We start from the raw sequence: 16,130 nt of genomic DNA on the forward strand, positions 1-16,130 counted from the left end.
AGTTGAAATCAGCGAGGAAATCAAGGTATACCCACTGTCTAGTATTGATAACATACATGTCTACACCTAATGGGGTACTAGAAGCTGTGAAGCGGTTTCAGAAGGAACCTTTGGAGGAAAACCGTGACTATATGGTGCTGCAGCAAGCTAAGAATCATGTAGAACGGCGGCTACCCGAGATGAAGTACCTGTCAAAACAGATGCAACAGCTATACCAGCTGCTAGACAAAACAAGGAACTACCAGGAATTTGTTGATGTGTTAATGAACAACGGGCCTTTGTTGCAGGAGATTTTTATGTTAGAGCGGCATACGCAGCGGAAGCCTCCAACCCCAAGGATAAACTGGCGTAAGTTTGGACTGGATGTGGAGGAATACTTGATAGAGAACCATATGGAGGGTCTTGGCGCCGACTGCGGTTGGGCATTTAATGATTAAAATGATTTTGGATATGGATTTATGTGGAAATCCTCGGCGGTAGCACGTTTCGTGTATTTATGTGTAACGACAAAGTTGTTATATTACTCTAGAGGCTGTAAATTGCTAATTGTATCAAGGCAGAAGTAGTATGTCTTTTGCGGTACCACCCTGCAACGCCACGTAATGGTTGCGGGGAGAGGTTGGAAGCCTCGTATCATGTATTTAGTAGATTAGGATACTTATTTGAACATATTTTTTTGAGGGATAGTTCTCCATATAACTGTGAACTTAGCTCCTAGGAGTGCGTTTCTAGCTCAAGTGCGTCAGTGCAAGGCTTTAGCGATGAGATGTCATCTCCATTATGGCCGTTGGAGCCAGGAATACATTGACCAGAATCGAATCAGGTCTTCAACACAGTGTTAAAACTACGCACAAGTGATAATAAGAAAGGTTTTAAAGACATCCAATTTAAAGAAGGGCCAACTTTATTGGTTTGAAGCTTCAGCATTACTACCAGCTATCTCCTAATTATAAAACGATATTACAGATCAATGCATCATGCAGAGGTCCAAGTTCATATTAGAAACGCAAAACTGAAGATCTACGCCAGACCGGATTACTTAGTCTAATGCTGATATTCAAAATAATTTTTCAATGTCGAGATTCTCATGTAGCAAGTAAATATAATACGATGATTTTTTTATGCAGTGAAAACCAGTAACTCAATACTGCAACGATCGACGATGACGAGCATGATGTACCCAGTAACAGACAAGATAGCTAAGTTAGCATCGAGCCGTGTTCCGCAACTTATCTACTCTTACCGTCCTGGGAGGCTGGTAAAGTTTGGAACATGGATTTTATCTGTCACCTTTCTAGGGTACGGTCTTTCGTTCGCAGACTGGTCCATTTCATCGACGCTGAATTTATTTGATGAGGAAAAGGAAAAAGCACTAACTGAAGAGAAACCATGGTATAAGGAGCCTTCATTACTATTAGCAGGTAGATTGGGTCTAAGTTCATTAATGGTTACAATTCCGCTAGCGTTATCTGTTTCAGCTATATATTTAAAGTCAAGAATTCTAACCAACATATCTTACATACCGGGTTCCCCTGCTAAGTTTGAAATGACTAGATTTTCAGCTTTAGGAAGAGAGATTAAAGAAGTAGCAGTTATGGAAAATCTTACAAGTAAATCGAAAATCTATACTGGTGTTGGAAAGAATGGAATGGAGGACCGTTCTTCTTTTTTCTTCTTCGTCACCGACAGCACGAAACCTACGTTAAAGGGTCTTTATATCTTCAATAGATCAGCTGATATCTGGAAAAATGATGGACGAATTTTTGATTTGTTATTTAGACGAACTCCGACAGACAATTCTAAATCTAATGGTGAGTCGGCCACCGTTAAAATTAGACACTCAACGTCCGCTGAAGAAATCATAAAAAAAACAAGTGCCAGAGCCAAAGTCAACGGTTTTGACAGTAGGGATATAGTTAGGCAGAAATAGACATTAGAATAGTCTGCTAAAGTTAATTATTTTAGTAAAACTCCTCCATTAAGTTTAAATTAGCCCAAAGCTCCCCAGTAAGAAGTCAAAAAACAGCGCAGCTGTTAAGTATAGCCCTGAGTTAATGTTACTTAAAAATGCTCTCCAACAGTCCTTTGGATCGTTCAAATTGACTTTCCTGATCATATTGAACAATCTGTAAGTGAATATCGCGGAACCGGCAATGAAACCTGGTCCTGCTAAGAAGCCACCATTAAAGGCAGCCAAATACAGCATTCCCACTTGTGCAACAGACATTCCTTGCATAATTTTTTTCGAGTGCTTGCCCCACTTCAATGCAGTGGATTTGATCCCTGCAGACTTATCGAAAACCTTATCCTGGTGTGCGTATATCGTGTCATAAGTCATACACCAGAGGAAACTGCTTAAGTACAGTGGAATCATGGTAGGGACATCCATGACTCCCATAGCGGGGAAGCCCAATAATGCGCCCCATGCAAAACACGATGAGAGGGCAACTTGCGGGTAGTACGTGAACCTCTTAAATAATGGATAAGTGCAAACAATTGGGAAAGATGCAAATCCCAGCCAGAAACAACTGGACGGGAGCATGAGCAGCACTCCAGCACTCAATGCCGTTTGAAATACAAAAAATATCTTAGCCTGGGTTGGTGTAACACGGCCACTTGCGAGTGGGCGCTCGACGGATCTAATTACCTTGTTATCTAAGTTCCTATCCAATAAATCATTAATGGTACAACCAGCACCTCTCGCAAAAATTGCACCAGCTCCAAAAAGACCCAACATTGTTAGCGTAGAGGTTATTGGCGCTCCTGTCTGCATAGCAGCTACTGTTATAGACCACGTGCAGGGCATATACAATAGCCATGTCCCGACAGGCTTTTCTAACCGCATCAATTCAGCATAGGGTATCAATTTCTCTGGAAGCTTGGAGACATATGGGCCTAAACCCTTTATTCGCTCCTCGCGAGCCTTCGCTCTACCCTCTTCAGTAAATAGTTCCTTCGGATGTGCAAGCTTAGAATTTGGACGAGGAAATGTGTAGCTAATAAACCTTTTACATGGTACGCGAGATCCAAGTGGTAATCTCCAGGCTAGACCACACTTTAGGAACATTTTCGAAATACTAATATAGCAGAAATAGACTTCCCTTTCTGTTTAGTGCGGCCTGAGTAACACCCACGAGTGTGAATGCCGGAAATTTTTCGCCGTTGCTAAAAGGACAGAAGAAATTGATTCTCTACCTCCCCTCTACTGGTATACGGTAAGCTCGAACAAAGAGATTAATAGCAGCATCGAAATGTCAATTCATATTGCGTCTACTACCGCACCAGTTAACATTGCTGTATGTTGTTTTTTTTACATACCACCTCATCAGTTATGTGTTCTTTACTAACGCGCACCTTTTAGACCCTCAAGTACTGGGGAAAGAGAGATACAGCCTTAAACCTTCCTACGAACAGCTCGATTTCCGTCACGCTTGCTCAAGACGACCTTCGCACACTCACTACTGCTGCCACCAGCGAAGAATTCCCAGAAGATAAACTATGGTTAAATGGCAAGGAAGAATCCCTCCAAAACCCAAGAACCCAGAGCTGCTTGAAAGACCTTCGCGACCTCAGAAAGCAGCTCGAAGAAGCCGATCCCTCACTTCCCCCATTTTCAAAGTGGAAGCTTCACATCGTGTCCGAGAACAATTTCCCAACCGCTGCCGGCCTCGCCTCCTCCGCTGCCGGTTTTGCCGCCCTAATTATGTCCATTGCTAAACTATACAAGCTTCCACAAGACGCATCAGAACTATCTAAAATTGCCCGTAAGGGCTCTGGATCCGCATGTAGATCACTATTTGGCGGTTACGTAGCTTGGGAAATGGGGTCTAACACCGACGGCTCCGACAGTAAAGCTGTGCAGATTGCAGATGTTGACCACTGGCCGGATATCAAGGCAATCGTACTTGTTGTTAGTGCTGATAAGAAAGATACGCCATCGACAAGTGGTATGCAAGCTACGGTTGCTACATCCGAGCTATTTCAACACAGAATTCACAATGTTGTTCCTAAACGATTCCAAGAAATGAAAACTGCAATCTTAAATAAGGACTTTGCAGCATTTGCAGATCTAACCATGAAGGACTCGAACAGTTTCCACGCGACATGTTTAGATTCCTACCCGCCCATTTTCTACATGAACGACACATCAAGAAAGATTGTTAAACTATGCCATGAAATTAACCAGTTTTACAATGAAACCATTGTAGCGTATACCTACGACGCCGGCCCAAACGCCGTCTTGTATTACTTGAAAGAGAACGAAGATAAGCTGTTTACTATTTTATACAAAATATTCGGAAACAATAGCGGCTGGGAAAGTAAATTAACGCCACAAAAACAAAACTTCCTTATTGAGCAATACAACGAGATCAAGAGCCAATTAGACGACAACATTTCTAAAATGGTCGACGCGGGACTCAATGAGTATATTACAAGAGTAATTTTGACGAAAGTCGGGGCAGGGCCACAAGAAACCTCCGAGTCATTAATCAATGATTTAACAGGCCTACCAATAGTCGAATAATGCTAGAAACAAAACAGTTATTTAACTGCTATCAGCTTTTTTTTTAAAAAAAAAAATTTTCTTGCCGCTCAAATGCGAGCTATAATTATATTGGATATATCCTTGTAATATGCGATAAGCGTGGTACAGATAACATAAGCCCGGTATATTTTTATTGGACAAGATCATCGCCCATTTTGTGATGAAAAAAGTCTTTTAATGATCTTATATATATTGAGGTCATATTTGTCCTTGTTACGGGGCTGATATCCGGGCTATGTTTTTCCCCATATCGAGGCTAATTAACTACTGCAGGGGTAGCATGCCGAGACATCGGAAGGCCGAGCGAGCAGCTAGCCGCGTAAGTTTTGCAGATACCGGATATAATCACGTGATTATCACGTGGTTCAATGCGTGACAGTTCCTACGGGGTCGCACATGTATGGGGAACACGAGTACGGATCGGGTGTTTAACTGCAAGAAAAAGGTTGATTTATAGGTTCGGGTTGTTACGACAGCGAGGATTGCGTAATTGTGGCTACATTTTCGTCCCCTAAGGCGTACTGCTATATTTTCTTTGGTGCCTTTGCCATGGAGGTAGATATGAAACGTCGGGAAGAAAAAAATTACGATCGCTAATGTTCTTTCAAAGGCATGCTGAGATCAGGCCTCGAGGAGATTAAACAATTTAATTTTTCCATCAGGTTTTGGTCCCGGGTTTATAACAATACAGAAAGTTAAAGGGGTTTTAAGAGTAAAGTATAAACAACTAGCGATTTTCGAGTCAAGATAGTTGGCAAAAGCAGAGAACATGGTTGAACCGGATGGGAAGGTGGTCAAAACTAGGAGAAAAGTTAGCAAATCCTGCGTGTTTTGTAGGAAGCGGAGGGTTAAGTGTGACAAGGCTCGACCTAAGTGTTCTACATGCATTGCCAAGGGTCTTCCGGAATGCGTCTATTTGTCGGAATTCACACACGATGTGAATTCGCGGGAGCTTTTCAGTTCAACACCGAACGTTGAGCTACTGATACGGATTGATCAATTGGAAACAGAGCTGGCTAGAATGAAGAGTGAACTGACGCCGCTAATGTATCCTCAACAGCAAGAGAAGGGCGAAACTGTGGACCCCCTAAACAAACTTTCGCGGTTTCATCTCGTTATTGAAAAACAGGGGAGGACAATTTTCTACGGTCCAACGTCATATCGAGCTGTTGTTGCTTCCGTAAGCCCGCGATTTTATAAGTATTTCACTTCAATCTGGAAGTATCTGCGAAAGACGAGGTCTACTTGGAAAAAGGCAAATCAGTACTCTGCCATGTCAGAGCTGGACATGATAGAAACGCCAATACTCACTGGTAACGCGAGATCTATATTAGAAGCATTGTGTTTGTGCCTGCCAAGCTATGAAGTAGTAGAGCGGGCATTGAATTTGGCGTTTAAGTCCCCTTTCTATCGTAACCTTTCCTTTTTGGACAGGGACAAAGTGATGCAGGATTTTTACACGTGTTTCATGAAGGGTACGAATGATCTCCTGACAGGCGAGTCTCCCATAATACGTTTAATACCTACAGGCAAGAAAAATTACTATACGGTGGGAGTTATTGTTGTCCTACTATGTATAATTCACTTTGGTAATCATGTTCCGCTCGATGTTGAGCTATTCATTAAGTACCTTTCTACTTCTTTCAACGGTAAAGTATTTTATGTGGAGCGTGTGGAGTTCTTCGTCTTGAGATTCTACTATAGGAATCTGTTTGGGAAGAATGGAGGCGATTGTATTCATACGGTATTTTTTGCGGAGGAAGCAATTACAACCGCAATACACATGGGGTTTCACAAGGATATTAACGATCTGTACAAAAACCACCCGGTCTATAAGGACAGAATATTGTATCTGGAGAATCTGTGGCATTGGGTTTTATTTATTGATGTCGAGGTTTCGCTTTCCATGGGTGTTCCTCTCCATATATCCGAAAAATTTGTTACTTCAGAATCAATTTTGGATCGGAACACTGGTAGTTTATATTTCCTGAAGGAAGTCATTGTCAAATTTAGATCTATATTGAATCGGATATATTCGCCGGTTGGAACACCGGACCTTAAAGCACTGATAGAAGAGATACGTGAGTTTGTGCGACGCAATTACAAGTCATTGTCATTTTACCTTGATGGCCAAAATCTTACTGGCCAAGAATATATGGAACTTGAATCACTTATGTTTTTCATGTCCACAATGTTTCATCTAGCAATGGTTAATTTAATAATTAACGATGATCGTTCACCGGTAATCTTCGCCACTATATTACAGTACATCCTGTTCACTATTAAATTAACCATGGTAGTAATACAGAGGTATTTTGATTTAGATTCGGTTTATTATCCTGAACGTGTTGCCAACCCTACTAAACTTCCCCTTATTCATTTGCACCAGGGAATATCGCTTATGGCGAAAATGTCCCCTAGGTCAATTGCAGAATATTATACACTGCTTTTCGACCTTCATACATGCGGTGATGTCTACAGTGAACGAAACGGTATTCCAGATGTACCAGTTTCGGAAACTTTTGACTTAGACATCAAAAGCCTTGAAGTGCCTGACGATCACCATGTGAGTATACCAGCGGCGGCTGCAGAGATAGACAAATTATTCGATGATTTTTTGTCTGGAGCAAGCGCCAAACTTTTGTCTGTATTAAAGCGAACTTATCCCTTCGTAGTGATGACTTCCTTAGAGCGTATTTGCAAGGTAGTGTTGCAAGGTGCATTTGAAAGTCAGGATACTATGTTTACAAGCATGAGGAACCAACCCACTGGCACATATTCTACATCGAACTCCAAAAACGTACAACAAGATCAACAGCAGCGAAATGTCTCGCAACAATACCAAAACATGCAAACTCCACCAGGGCATGCTTACCCAGTATTAATGTACCATTCGGAACAAAGCAATCAGGGCAAACAATTCACCGGGAATAATAGACCCTACGTCGGTTTAGACATCTCAAAACAGGCAAGTATTCCCACTCACCCAGCGCTATATGAATCGCGACCAAGACTACCAGAGCCATCGCAGCCTACACAATTTGGTAATGTACCAAATTCTGTTTATTCTCAAAGTATGTACTTAACGCCAGGCTTCGATCAACAAATTATGAAATCAGTAATGGACCAGGTTTGGACTAACTTCGACACAGAAATTGATGATTGGGTAACAACATCAAATGGACCATTTAACCAATTTTCTAATTTATTCAAAGTTAATGAGTCACAAGATGAAGAAAACTGATCCTTTAAATTTAATGAATTTTTTTTTCCTGTTTTTTAACATTTTTTAATTATATCCATATATAATGCTTATTTCCCCGAACTGAAAGGACTTAATACATTTTAAAGCTTTAATACTTATTAAAATCAGTATCTCTACGAATATCACATAATAAACTTACTATACTTTTCAATTTCTTATTATTTAAACTTATTCTTTTGAAGGAGATTATTTAATTGTAGTGCCATGTAGATTCTCAATAGCGTACCACATCCGCGAACTGTTTTGCTTTCTTTACTAGAAATGTAGAATATATTTATATATTCAAATGCACAGTAAATCGACCAGTTTCGTTTCGAAACTCATATACGGCCTGTACTTTTCCTTCTATTTTTAATTGTCAATGCCATGTGTATCGCTTGAATTGTAAAATCCTTGGTAATCATAACATCGAGAGAATTGTCAATTTTTACAAATAGTTATATTCATTCCTTTACCTCTTGAACTTTGCCGCTTGATGCGGATTTCTTGGTGTACTTCCAAATTCTTGCTTTGCAATCACCACTACCTGTGGCAAATACACCAACATCTGGTCCTAGTGGGAAGCTATTCACAGCAGCTACGGAAATAACGGAATTACGATGACCTTGTAACATCAGTAGAGGGTTACCGGTATTAGTATCCCAGAATAATACACCACGGTCCTTTGAACCGGAGAGTATGTATTCATCGTTTTGAGTGGTTGCAACAGATAATACAAAGTCCTTGTGACCAGTATATGTCACCTCACATGTTGCATGAGATTTTTGGCCATTGAGTCCGCCTAGGTCCCACAATTTTACAGATCTATCCAAGGAGCCACTGACAACACCTCTTCCATCTCTGGTAAATACCACGCTATACACGGAGTCCTTGTGTCCTGTGCTCAATTCATTTTCTGAATCTAGACGTTCCACCAAAAACCCTGTCTCCGAATCCCACACACGCACAGTACGGTCTAAAGAACCAGCAGCAATATATTTGCCGTCGCCAGGTGATACTGCAACAGTAGTAACACCATCTTCTATAGATAAAGTCAAAGAACACTGTCCAGTCCTTAAGTCCCAGATCCTAACGGTTCTGTCGCCAGAACCCGAGACAAGTTTATCACCAGATGGGAAATAATCTAAAGAGTAGATATCCTGTTCATGACCTTGTAAGGTCATCAAGATCTTCTTGGTAGAAAGGTCCCAAATACGGATTAATTTGTCTTCAGCACCAGTGGCCAAATACTTACCACCGGGTGAAAAACACACAGAGCGGATATACAAATCGGAAGAGGAACCAGTCTGGATCTTCGCAGAATTGTCCGCGTTGGCTTCAGCAGGCTCGCCACTTGCAGGGCCACTAGCAGCATCAGTACTATCAGAATTAACAGTATCATCGGACAACCTGGCAACTAGTTCACCTGTAGACACCCTGTAAACTTGAGTTGTCTTGTTACACCCTGTGGCTAAGTACTCTCCGTCGTTACTGAACCGAACACAACAAACCACACTGGAGTGGTCCAAAGAATTGTGTAGATCAACGTCCATATCGCGAGGTAGAGCTGGATTGTACAAGACGTAGTAGTCAGGTGTTTGTTTTTTCAAGTGCGCAGGAACTAGATCCGCATCCAAGTCGACAAGGAATGGTGGGATAGGCTTAGCATGGATGAACCTATGGTCATATGGCACCAAATAATGTTCTGGAGAAACTTCCTGCCGCTGAACTAGTCCAGTAGCCGCCTGCTGTTCTGGTTGTCCCTGAGGATCGACAGGAACCGCAGCCTGCCCTCCTGGTGGCACAACGGTAGCTAAGGGTTGGCGAAGGTGTTGTTGTGCCCCAAGTGGTGCGCCACTGGTTCCTGAACCTGCATGTGGAGGCATCCGAACAGGAACGGCTTGAGGATTCTGTGGAGAAGAAATGTTCGTCGCCTTTGGCAGCACAGTCGACCTTCCGATGCCCTCACCAATAGATGGCAAAGTACTCGAGGTCGCAGCTGCACCGCCTCCAATCACTGTTAGTGCTGGGGCAGGAGATACGCTCACTCCCGGAGCTGCCCCAGTGGCTTGTGGAATTGGTACGTTGGACCCTTGTGCATACTGTGCTAATTGCCGGTCACGTTGTTCAACTTCCACTTTCAGCCGACTGATCTCCTCTTCATAAGCATCCTTCATCTTACGGTGAGTCAATTCCAACTCATAGACCGTGTTGCGAATCTGCTGCATCTCCGCCAATTGTCTGTTGATCTTATAATCGTAATCTTTTTGGTTTTGTAAGCGAAAACTTGTCGCTTCCTGAGAGACATTATTAAACTCCTGTCTAATTGCTTCTAGCAATTCACTCACTTTTGCTTGAGAAGCTGTAACTGAACTTGACATCTTTTAAAGATACTTTCTACAGCTTATCACCTTCGTATTTTCAAATATACCAGTCCTTACAAAAAAAAATCAACAACTCTTTAAAATTACCTCTAATTTCTAAATTTGAGTCTTAAATTTCGACAGATACACCATTAACAAGCTCAAAACCTAGCCTCTCGCTTAATATCGATCGTATCCTGTGTTAACTGACTACTATTGTGATATTTGAATACAATTTGCCAGGAAATAAGGTAGTTTGCCTAAACAAGATAACACCGGGTAACCGATGTAAAATTAGGACCTCACGTGAACAGAATCTGCTTTAACACGATATAATGCCCGAGAACAAAGCAGATATAGCCTAGATATCGAGGAATTGGGGCTTCTTAGCGGCTCTGGTAAACGATATGGACCCTCTCAGTAGATATAAGCAAGCTGTGCAGCAAAGGTTGGATAATGCAGACCTTGCAGTGAGCAAGATCGTTCGGGAGAATACCTTATTGAGCCAACAAGTGATAAACAAGGATGAGGAGCTGCAATCGTTAAGAGAAGAGGTGAAGCGATTACAGCAAGATGCTAAGAGGGAAGGCGAGAGAAGGGAAAAAGCTGGTGAGGAAGTTGAAATTACTAAAGATCTGTTCGAGCACCTGTGTGGGGTACGCGTTCATAAGCTATATGAAGACGACACTGGGCTGTGGTTTGATACGTCCCAAGGGAGTAAGAATGGTGTTATGGACTATAAGTTGGGATTTGTTAAGAACGCAGAGACTCAGGATACAGAGGTCGTGTATATACCATTATTGAAGCGACGGAGCGCGTCAGAGCTGAAAGCCCTTCAAGCGAAGCTGCCAGGATACATGTTCGACACCCTCAGCTTCCCGCTTGGGTCGCTAAATCAGTTTTACAACAAGTTGTCTAGGTGTTTAGGTAAGAGCAGCGCTCCTGAGGCCTAATTATAAAGAATAGATACGTGTATTAGGTTGTGATTATTTTGAGTCTGTAAGTATAATGGAGCCCTCGCTGGTGACTTCGAGGCGCTTGAGAAGCTCCTTCTTATCTTGCTTGCTCTTCATACCCTTGAGGACCTTGTAAAGAGAAGTTCCTGGGACTAATGGGCTTTTCTTGGCCGGAGCGGAAGATGCCTTCTCAGTGTTCTTAGCAGACTTTGCAGGTTTTATAGACTTTTCCGGCTTTTCAGACGTTTCAGTCTTTTTAGGCTTGGGCTTCTCCTCTTGCTGTTGATTTTTGGCCTTCTTGCCCTTATATAATGCCTTTTGGTACTTTTCATCCTCAGTAATGCACTGTGTATGCTTTTTATAGCTTACACCATCATCGAATGTGGTGCTACAGTCAATACATGTAAAATACGCGTCTGGGCAGCGATAATAATGCTTTTCAGTATTCTTCTTTGGAACCGTCGCGTTGCATACTTCACAGTTAAAGGTAACCATCGTGTTTGGTCCTGGGTTTGCTCGAAATGTTATTTCACTGTCAGCTCATCTCATCGCAGTTATATTTTCAACGATCAACTATATCACGTGATCTACAATAAAATTTTAAGGCAGGTACTTTTCTAATCTCTGTCAAAATCAAATAGCACTTTCTACGAGGTAAAGGAGGCAAACATGTTAACCTAAAACACAACAAGCTACCCCTACCTATTGTACAACAGTGGTCAGACCGAAGCTAGTGTTGATCAGAGAGTATAGAATTATTTAGGATGGCTTTGGAACCGATCGACGTAACTACACACTCGGCCGAGATCGAGCGTGTTTACTTGGAGGTTGTTAAGGGTACAAATCCTGATTTAACATGGTTGATTTTGACACCTACAGAAAACAAGTCATATGCACCAGAATATACTGGGAGTGAGTTCCGGAAGTTTTTGAAAAGTTTTGAAGAGCATAAGGTACAGTATGGGCTAGCACGCGTATCCCCACCAGGTTCGGACGTCCACAAACTTTTATTAGTGGGGTGGTGCCCTGATTCGTCACCATTGAGGTTTAAGGCTTCATTTGCAAGCAACTTTGCTATAGTTGCGAATAATGTATTGCGTGGGTATCATGTGCAAGTAACTGCTAGGGATGATGATGATTTACACGAACGGGAGTTGTTAATGAAGATTAGCAATGCAGCAGGGGCGCGTTATTCTTTTCAGCAATATGACTCTTTACCCCGTCCTACGAAAACCACATCTATACCCAAGCCAGAACCTGCCACTGCACCTAAACCCCGTCCGGGTGACGTGCCAAAGCCTTTTGTTACACCAAGAGCTACTGCTAATTCTAACACCGTGAGTGAAAAGGAAAAAGCCAAGATCAGCGACACTAGCGATAGCAGTAGCAAGAATAGCAGTAAGAGCAGTAGCAAGAATAGCAGCAAGAGTAGCAGCACCAAACCTGAGAAGGAATCTTCTGTTGCAGCATCTCCTGCCAAGTCAACCCCCGCCACTCAGGAGGATACTCAAAACGATGGTTGGAATGAACCGGAGTTAAAGGAACGCGATTTTGAAAAGCAACCTTTAGAACCTAACAAATCTTCCTGGAAACCTGTTGGTAAGGTAGACCTCCAAAAAGTCATTGAAGAAGAAAGTTCAAAAAGTTATCCTGGTTTATATTCGTCAAACAAGTCAGAGGTGACGAAATCTGAACGCAGTAGTAATAAGGTTAATGCATCAGAGGATATTGCCAAGCTGCGCGCAGAATCAAAGCAGAAGCGCGAATATGAGTATAGTCAGGTCCTTGGTACTAAATCTAAGGGCTTAAATAACTCTGAGCGCGCGTCTCAATCACCTGATAGGGAAGCTTCAGATGCCTCTAACAAGGCGGAAGAGACAGAACAAGATAGCGGTGCGAAACGGCCGGCTACGAAAATACCGGAATCAAAATTTGGCCATAAGGGTGCGGACTTCGAGCCCACTATTATTACTCCTAAGCAATTCTCAGAACCTTCTCCGATATCAGTTGATGATAAGTCCACCAAGACTTCTTCTAGCCATACAAAGTTTGGCAGGGCTCTTCCAGGTTTGATCCCTGTCTCAACCCCATCTGACAGCGCTACTGATGATTCTCCGCAACCACCTTTGCCTCCTAGACCGTCCACTTCACCAAAGAAAGATTCGCAAGATCATTCGTCTAGTGACTCAGAGGATTCTGATAGAGGTGAAGAAGAAAGCAAAGACCAGGAACAAAAGGAAGACTCTGAAAAAGAAGAAGAAGAAGAAGAAGAAGAAGAAGAAGAAGAAGAAGAAGACCACGATGACGACGACGACGACGACGACGACGAAAAGCAATCTGTGGAATTATCAGAACATGGTTCGTTTACAGAACAGCAGGAATCAGCTTCGGCCACCGAAAACTCTCCTGCTCTACCTTTAAGAGCTAGACCTCCTCCGCCAGCTTCTAGAAATGCCTCTGAGCCTTCTAAAGAAGAACAAACCCCATCTGCTATTGCTGAATACGACTATGAGGCTGCTGAAGACAACGAATTAACTTTTGAGGAAGGAGACTTGATAATTAACATCGAATTCGTTGATGAAGATTGGTGGCTAGGCCAGTTGAAAAAGACCGGCGAAAAGGGCTTGTTTCCACGCAACTACGTTGAGTTACAAGATTGACCGTCTTTGTTTTTAACATTAGATCTCATTTACTAATATCGTTTATATATGCGAGAAAGTTCCTAAAGTACGTCAAGGCACCACGAATGTGCAACCTATAAATCAACTCGTTATTTTATTTCCCCACCTATTTACCCTTCACAGTTATAAACTTTACATCAACTACTGAAACTTCTTCCCCTGCATCATCATCATAATCATACCATTCATTTTCACCGTCTTCAAATACACATTCCATACTTTTACCAGATGCCAATTCAACCTGGAACACTGCATCGGCAGTTTCAAACTTAGTTACCTCACAACCGCGACAATCCATCTGTAACCATGCAGCGGAATTCGAATCAAGGCCTTTTAATCCCAACTTTTTTCTATTTGAAACCATTTTTTTAATATCTTCCTCATTGTCAGGTATAGACGTATTGTATAAAACCTCTTCAGTTCTTTCCAAGTTAATTGAGCACTCTTTGCCACAAAAGTTGCACTTCATAACCAAAGAAGCCTCTCCTCTACTACCGGGCATTGAATGCTTTTCAAAGCAATTTATCCGTACCAATGAATCATGAGTTTCCCTACAAGAAGTGCAAATTAGCTCAAATGTATAGTTTATTGGCGAAGCTTCGTCGTCCTTGGGATAAAAGCACTTAATATTATCACTTAATGAAGCCTTAGCAACCAGGTATAGCATACTAGGGGTCTAATTTATTTTGCCTATTTAACAGCCTTATGTATGCTGAGGATGCGATGTCTTTTAAATATGAATTTTCAAAAAAATTTTGTAATAAGGTCGACAATGAAGCATAAGTTCTAATACCTAATTGTCTAAACCTAATACCTGCGAATCCAATTAAGTGCAGTAGTCATGCTGTTCTGCAATGGATGGACAGCCAATCGTCTCTATAAAGGCTCCAGGCATAAATGGCGGGTTTCACCTCGTAAAACTTTATGGCCATTTGGCTTCCGACATTTTTCATCCAAAAGCAGATTAATAAAAAGGACATTATGGGCATACATGAATGCTCCTGGTAATATGCTATTTGTTACTACTAATGTCGCTACCTTGTCTGGTTTATACTGCTATTCTCTGATGTCTTCATATTCAAGGCATCGTTATACGATGAACCATTCAGAAGGCGAACTGCCGATCGACGATGGTTACTATGACGAAATTCCAAAGCATATTTCTGATGCCTGTAATAATATTCAAGACTTCAAGTCGGTTTCTACTATGATAAGCGAAAACTCTGTTAGTGCTGGGACTAAATCTGTTGATGTTAATGTTAAATCTGAGGATCTTAGCGCTAAATCTGAGGATGATAATGCTAAATCTCATACCACTATTGTGCGTCCTTGGAACGTATATCGTAATCCTATGGACTGGAAACATGTGGAAAGCTCAAGTTGCACTTCTCGGTTTCTAAAGATGACGATATTCTACTTGATCTACTCCTTCCATATCTATAAGAGTGTGTTACAAGATCCAAAATATGTGAACAGTAACCTCTCTAGTCAGAAAAGAAATCTTACAACATGGTACCAAATGGTGCGATGGTTTCGAAAAAGGGTGGATAAAGCTACGCTTGAGGCTTTGCATATTGGTAGCGATTTTGAACGTAAAACTACAATAGCAAGGTTTTATTATAAATGGTTACATGAGTTTAGGTTTGTTCTTATAAATTCGAACAAAGCTCAGCAATTCAAACTTCCTCCATCGCAGGGCTTTCCTACTGATCTTAAGCGCATCTGTAGGCTACTGGAAGAGAATCCCATGGATACAACGGGTCACTTCATAAATCTAATGCATCGTATCAAAAGCGCCGACGAGAAGAAATTACTCTACTTATGGTATCTTGATTATGGAAAATACTTAGTCAGCGCTGGTGACGTCGATTCCGAAGAGGTTTTCAGAAGTATGGTGAATATGGTCAACGGTAATGGGCCAATACTAGAACATTATGTTACTACAATACTTAATCGTGATGATCGGTACAGAGAGGTATTTTTCAAGCATTATAAGAATCATAATATTTACACGGCATCACTGGATTCGATTCTTACCTTGATTAAGGCAGTATATGAGACTAATAGTCCAAATGCAAAGGAAACTATAAGGTCAATAATTTCTATGGTACGACGGTACTGCTTTATAAATAATGGAAGTATTGTTCGAATATTTCTGCCAAACAACGATGAACAGGAAGTCATAGCAAACCAAGTACATGAACTGAAAAAGATGGAGGCATTCCAATCTATAGCACGGAATGAAGATGCATATTTAATGATTACCCGCACGTTAGGTGATTAGAATTATTTTACTTGTATATATTTTATATGCAAAATGCGTTAATGAATTACAAACAG

The 16,130-nt window shown here is 41.6% G+C and overlaps 11 protein-coding genes across 11 annotated transcripts; 7 read left to right on the plus strand and 4 right to left on the minus strand.

Annotated features, from left to right (window-relative positions):
- Window positions 1–56: 56 nt before the first annotated feature.
- AHC2 (Ahc2p) lies at window positions 57–437 on the plus strand (the record flags this gene model as incomplete). The annotated part of the gene is made up of 1 exon (XM_018134178.1): window positions 57–437. The coding sequence occupies one exon, from the start codon at window positions 57–59 to the stop codon at window positions 435–437; it is 381 nt and encodes a 126-aa protein (XP_017989550.1).
- A 725-nt stretch (window positions 438–1,162) lies between these two features.
- Window positions 1,163–1,930, plus strand: MRX15 (Mrx15p; the record flags this gene model as incomplete). The annotated part of the gene is made up of 1 exon (XM_018134177.1): window positions 1,163–1,930. One exon carries the CDS (start codon window positions 1,163–1,165, stop codon window positions 1,928–1,930), a length of 768 nt encoding a protein of 255 aa, XP_017989551.1.
- Window positions 1,931–1,984: 54 nt separating this feature from the next.
- On the minus strand, window positions 1,985–3,067 carry COQ2 (4-hydroxybenzoate octaprenyltransferase; the record flags this gene model as incomplete). Its single annotated transcript, XM_018134176.1, has 1 exon — window positions 1,985–3,067. One exon carries the CDS (start codon window positions 3,065–3,067, stop codon window positions 1,985–1,987), a length of 1,083 nt encoding a protein of 360 aa, XP_017989552.1.
- A 184-nt stretch (window positions 3,068–3,251) lies between these two features.
- On the plus strand, window positions 3,252–4,525 carry MVD1 (diphosphomevalonate decarboxylase MVD1; the record flags this gene model as incomplete). The annotated part of the gene is made up of 2 exons (XM_018134175.1): window positions 3,252–3,296; window positions 3,362–4,525. The coding sequence occupies 2 exons, from the start codon at window positions 3,252–3,254 to the stop codon at window positions 4,523–4,525; spliced, it is 1,209 nt and encodes a 402-aa protein (XP_017989553.1).
- Window positions 4,526–5,315: 790 nt separating this feature from the next.
- On the plus strand, window positions 5,316–7,790 carry AW171_hschr84607 (HHL212Wp; the record flags this gene model as incomplete). The annotated part of the gene is made up of 1 exon (XM_018134174.1): window positions 5,316–7,790. The coding sequence occupies one exon, from the start codon at window positions 5,316–5,318 to the stop codon at window positions 7,788–7,790; it is 2,475 nt and encodes an 824-aa protein (XP_017989554.1).
- A 464-nt stretch (window positions 7,791–8,254) lies between these two features.
- Window positions 8,255–10,171, minus strand: TUP1 (chromatin-silencing transcriptional regulator TUP1; the record flags this gene model as incomplete). The annotated part of the gene is made up of 1 exon (XM_018134173.1): window positions 8,255–10,171. One exon carries the CDS (start codon window positions 10,169–10,171, stop codon window positions 8,255–8,257), a length of 1,917 nt encoding a protein of 638 aa, XP_017989555.1.
- A 389-nt stretch (window positions 10,172–10,560) lies between these two features.
- Window positions 10,561–11,106, plus strand: CSM1 (Csm1p; the record flags this gene model as incomplete). The annotated part of the gene is made up of 1 exon (XM_018134172.1): window positions 10,561–11,106. The coding sequence occupies one exon, from the start codon at window positions 10,561–10,563 to the stop codon at window positions 11,104–11,106; it is 546 nt and encodes a 181-aa protein (XP_017989556.1).
- A 33-nt stretch (window positions 11,107–11,139) lies between these two features.
- Window positions 11,140–11,604, minus strand: AW171_hschr84610 (uncharacterized protein; the record flags this gene model as incomplete). The annotated part of the gene is made up of 1 exon (XM_018134171.1): window positions 11,140–11,604. One exon carries the CDS (start codon window positions 11,602–11,604, stop codon window positions 11,140–11,142), a length of 465 nt encoding a protein of 154 aa, XP_017989557.1.
- Window positions 11,605–11,873: 269 nt separating this feature from the next.
- Window positions 11,874–13,769, plus strand: ABP1 (Abp1p; the record flags this gene model as incomplete). Its single annotated transcript, XM_018134170.1, has 1 exon — window positions 11,874–13,769. One exon carries the CDS (start codon window positions 11,874–11,876, stop codon window positions 13,767–13,769), a length of 1,896 nt encoding a protein of 631 aa, XP_017989558.1.
- Window positions 13,770–13,896: 127 nt separating this feature from the next.
- On the minus strand, window positions 13,897–14,457 carry AW171_hschr84612 (uncharacterized protein; the record flags this gene model as incomplete). The annotated part of the gene is made up of 1 exon (XM_018134169.1): window positions 13,897–14,457. The coding sequence occupies one exon, from the start codon at window positions 14,455–14,457 to the stop codon at window positions 13,897–13,899; it is 561 nt and encodes a 186-aa protein (XP_017989559.1).
- A 174-nt stretch (window positions 14,458–14,631) lies between these two features.
- Window positions 14,632–16,074, plus strand: PET494 (Pet494p; the record flags this gene model as incomplete). The annotated part of the gene is made up of 1 exon (XM_018134168.1): window positions 14,632–16,074. One exon carries the CDS (start codon window positions 14,632–14,634, stop codon window positions 16,072–16,074), a length of 1,443 nt encoding a protein of 480 aa, XP_017989560.1.
- Between the last annotated feature and the right edge of the window lie 56 nt (window positions 16,075–16,130).

This window comes from Eremothecium sinecaudum, chromosome VIII (genome assembly GCF_001548555.1).
Source record: "Eremothecium sinecaudum strain ATCC 58844 chromosome VIII, complete sequence".
NCBI classification, from domain to species: Eukaryota; Fungi; Ascomycota; class Saccharomycetes; order Saccharomycetales; family Saccharomycetaceae; genus Eremothecium; species Eremothecium sinecaudum.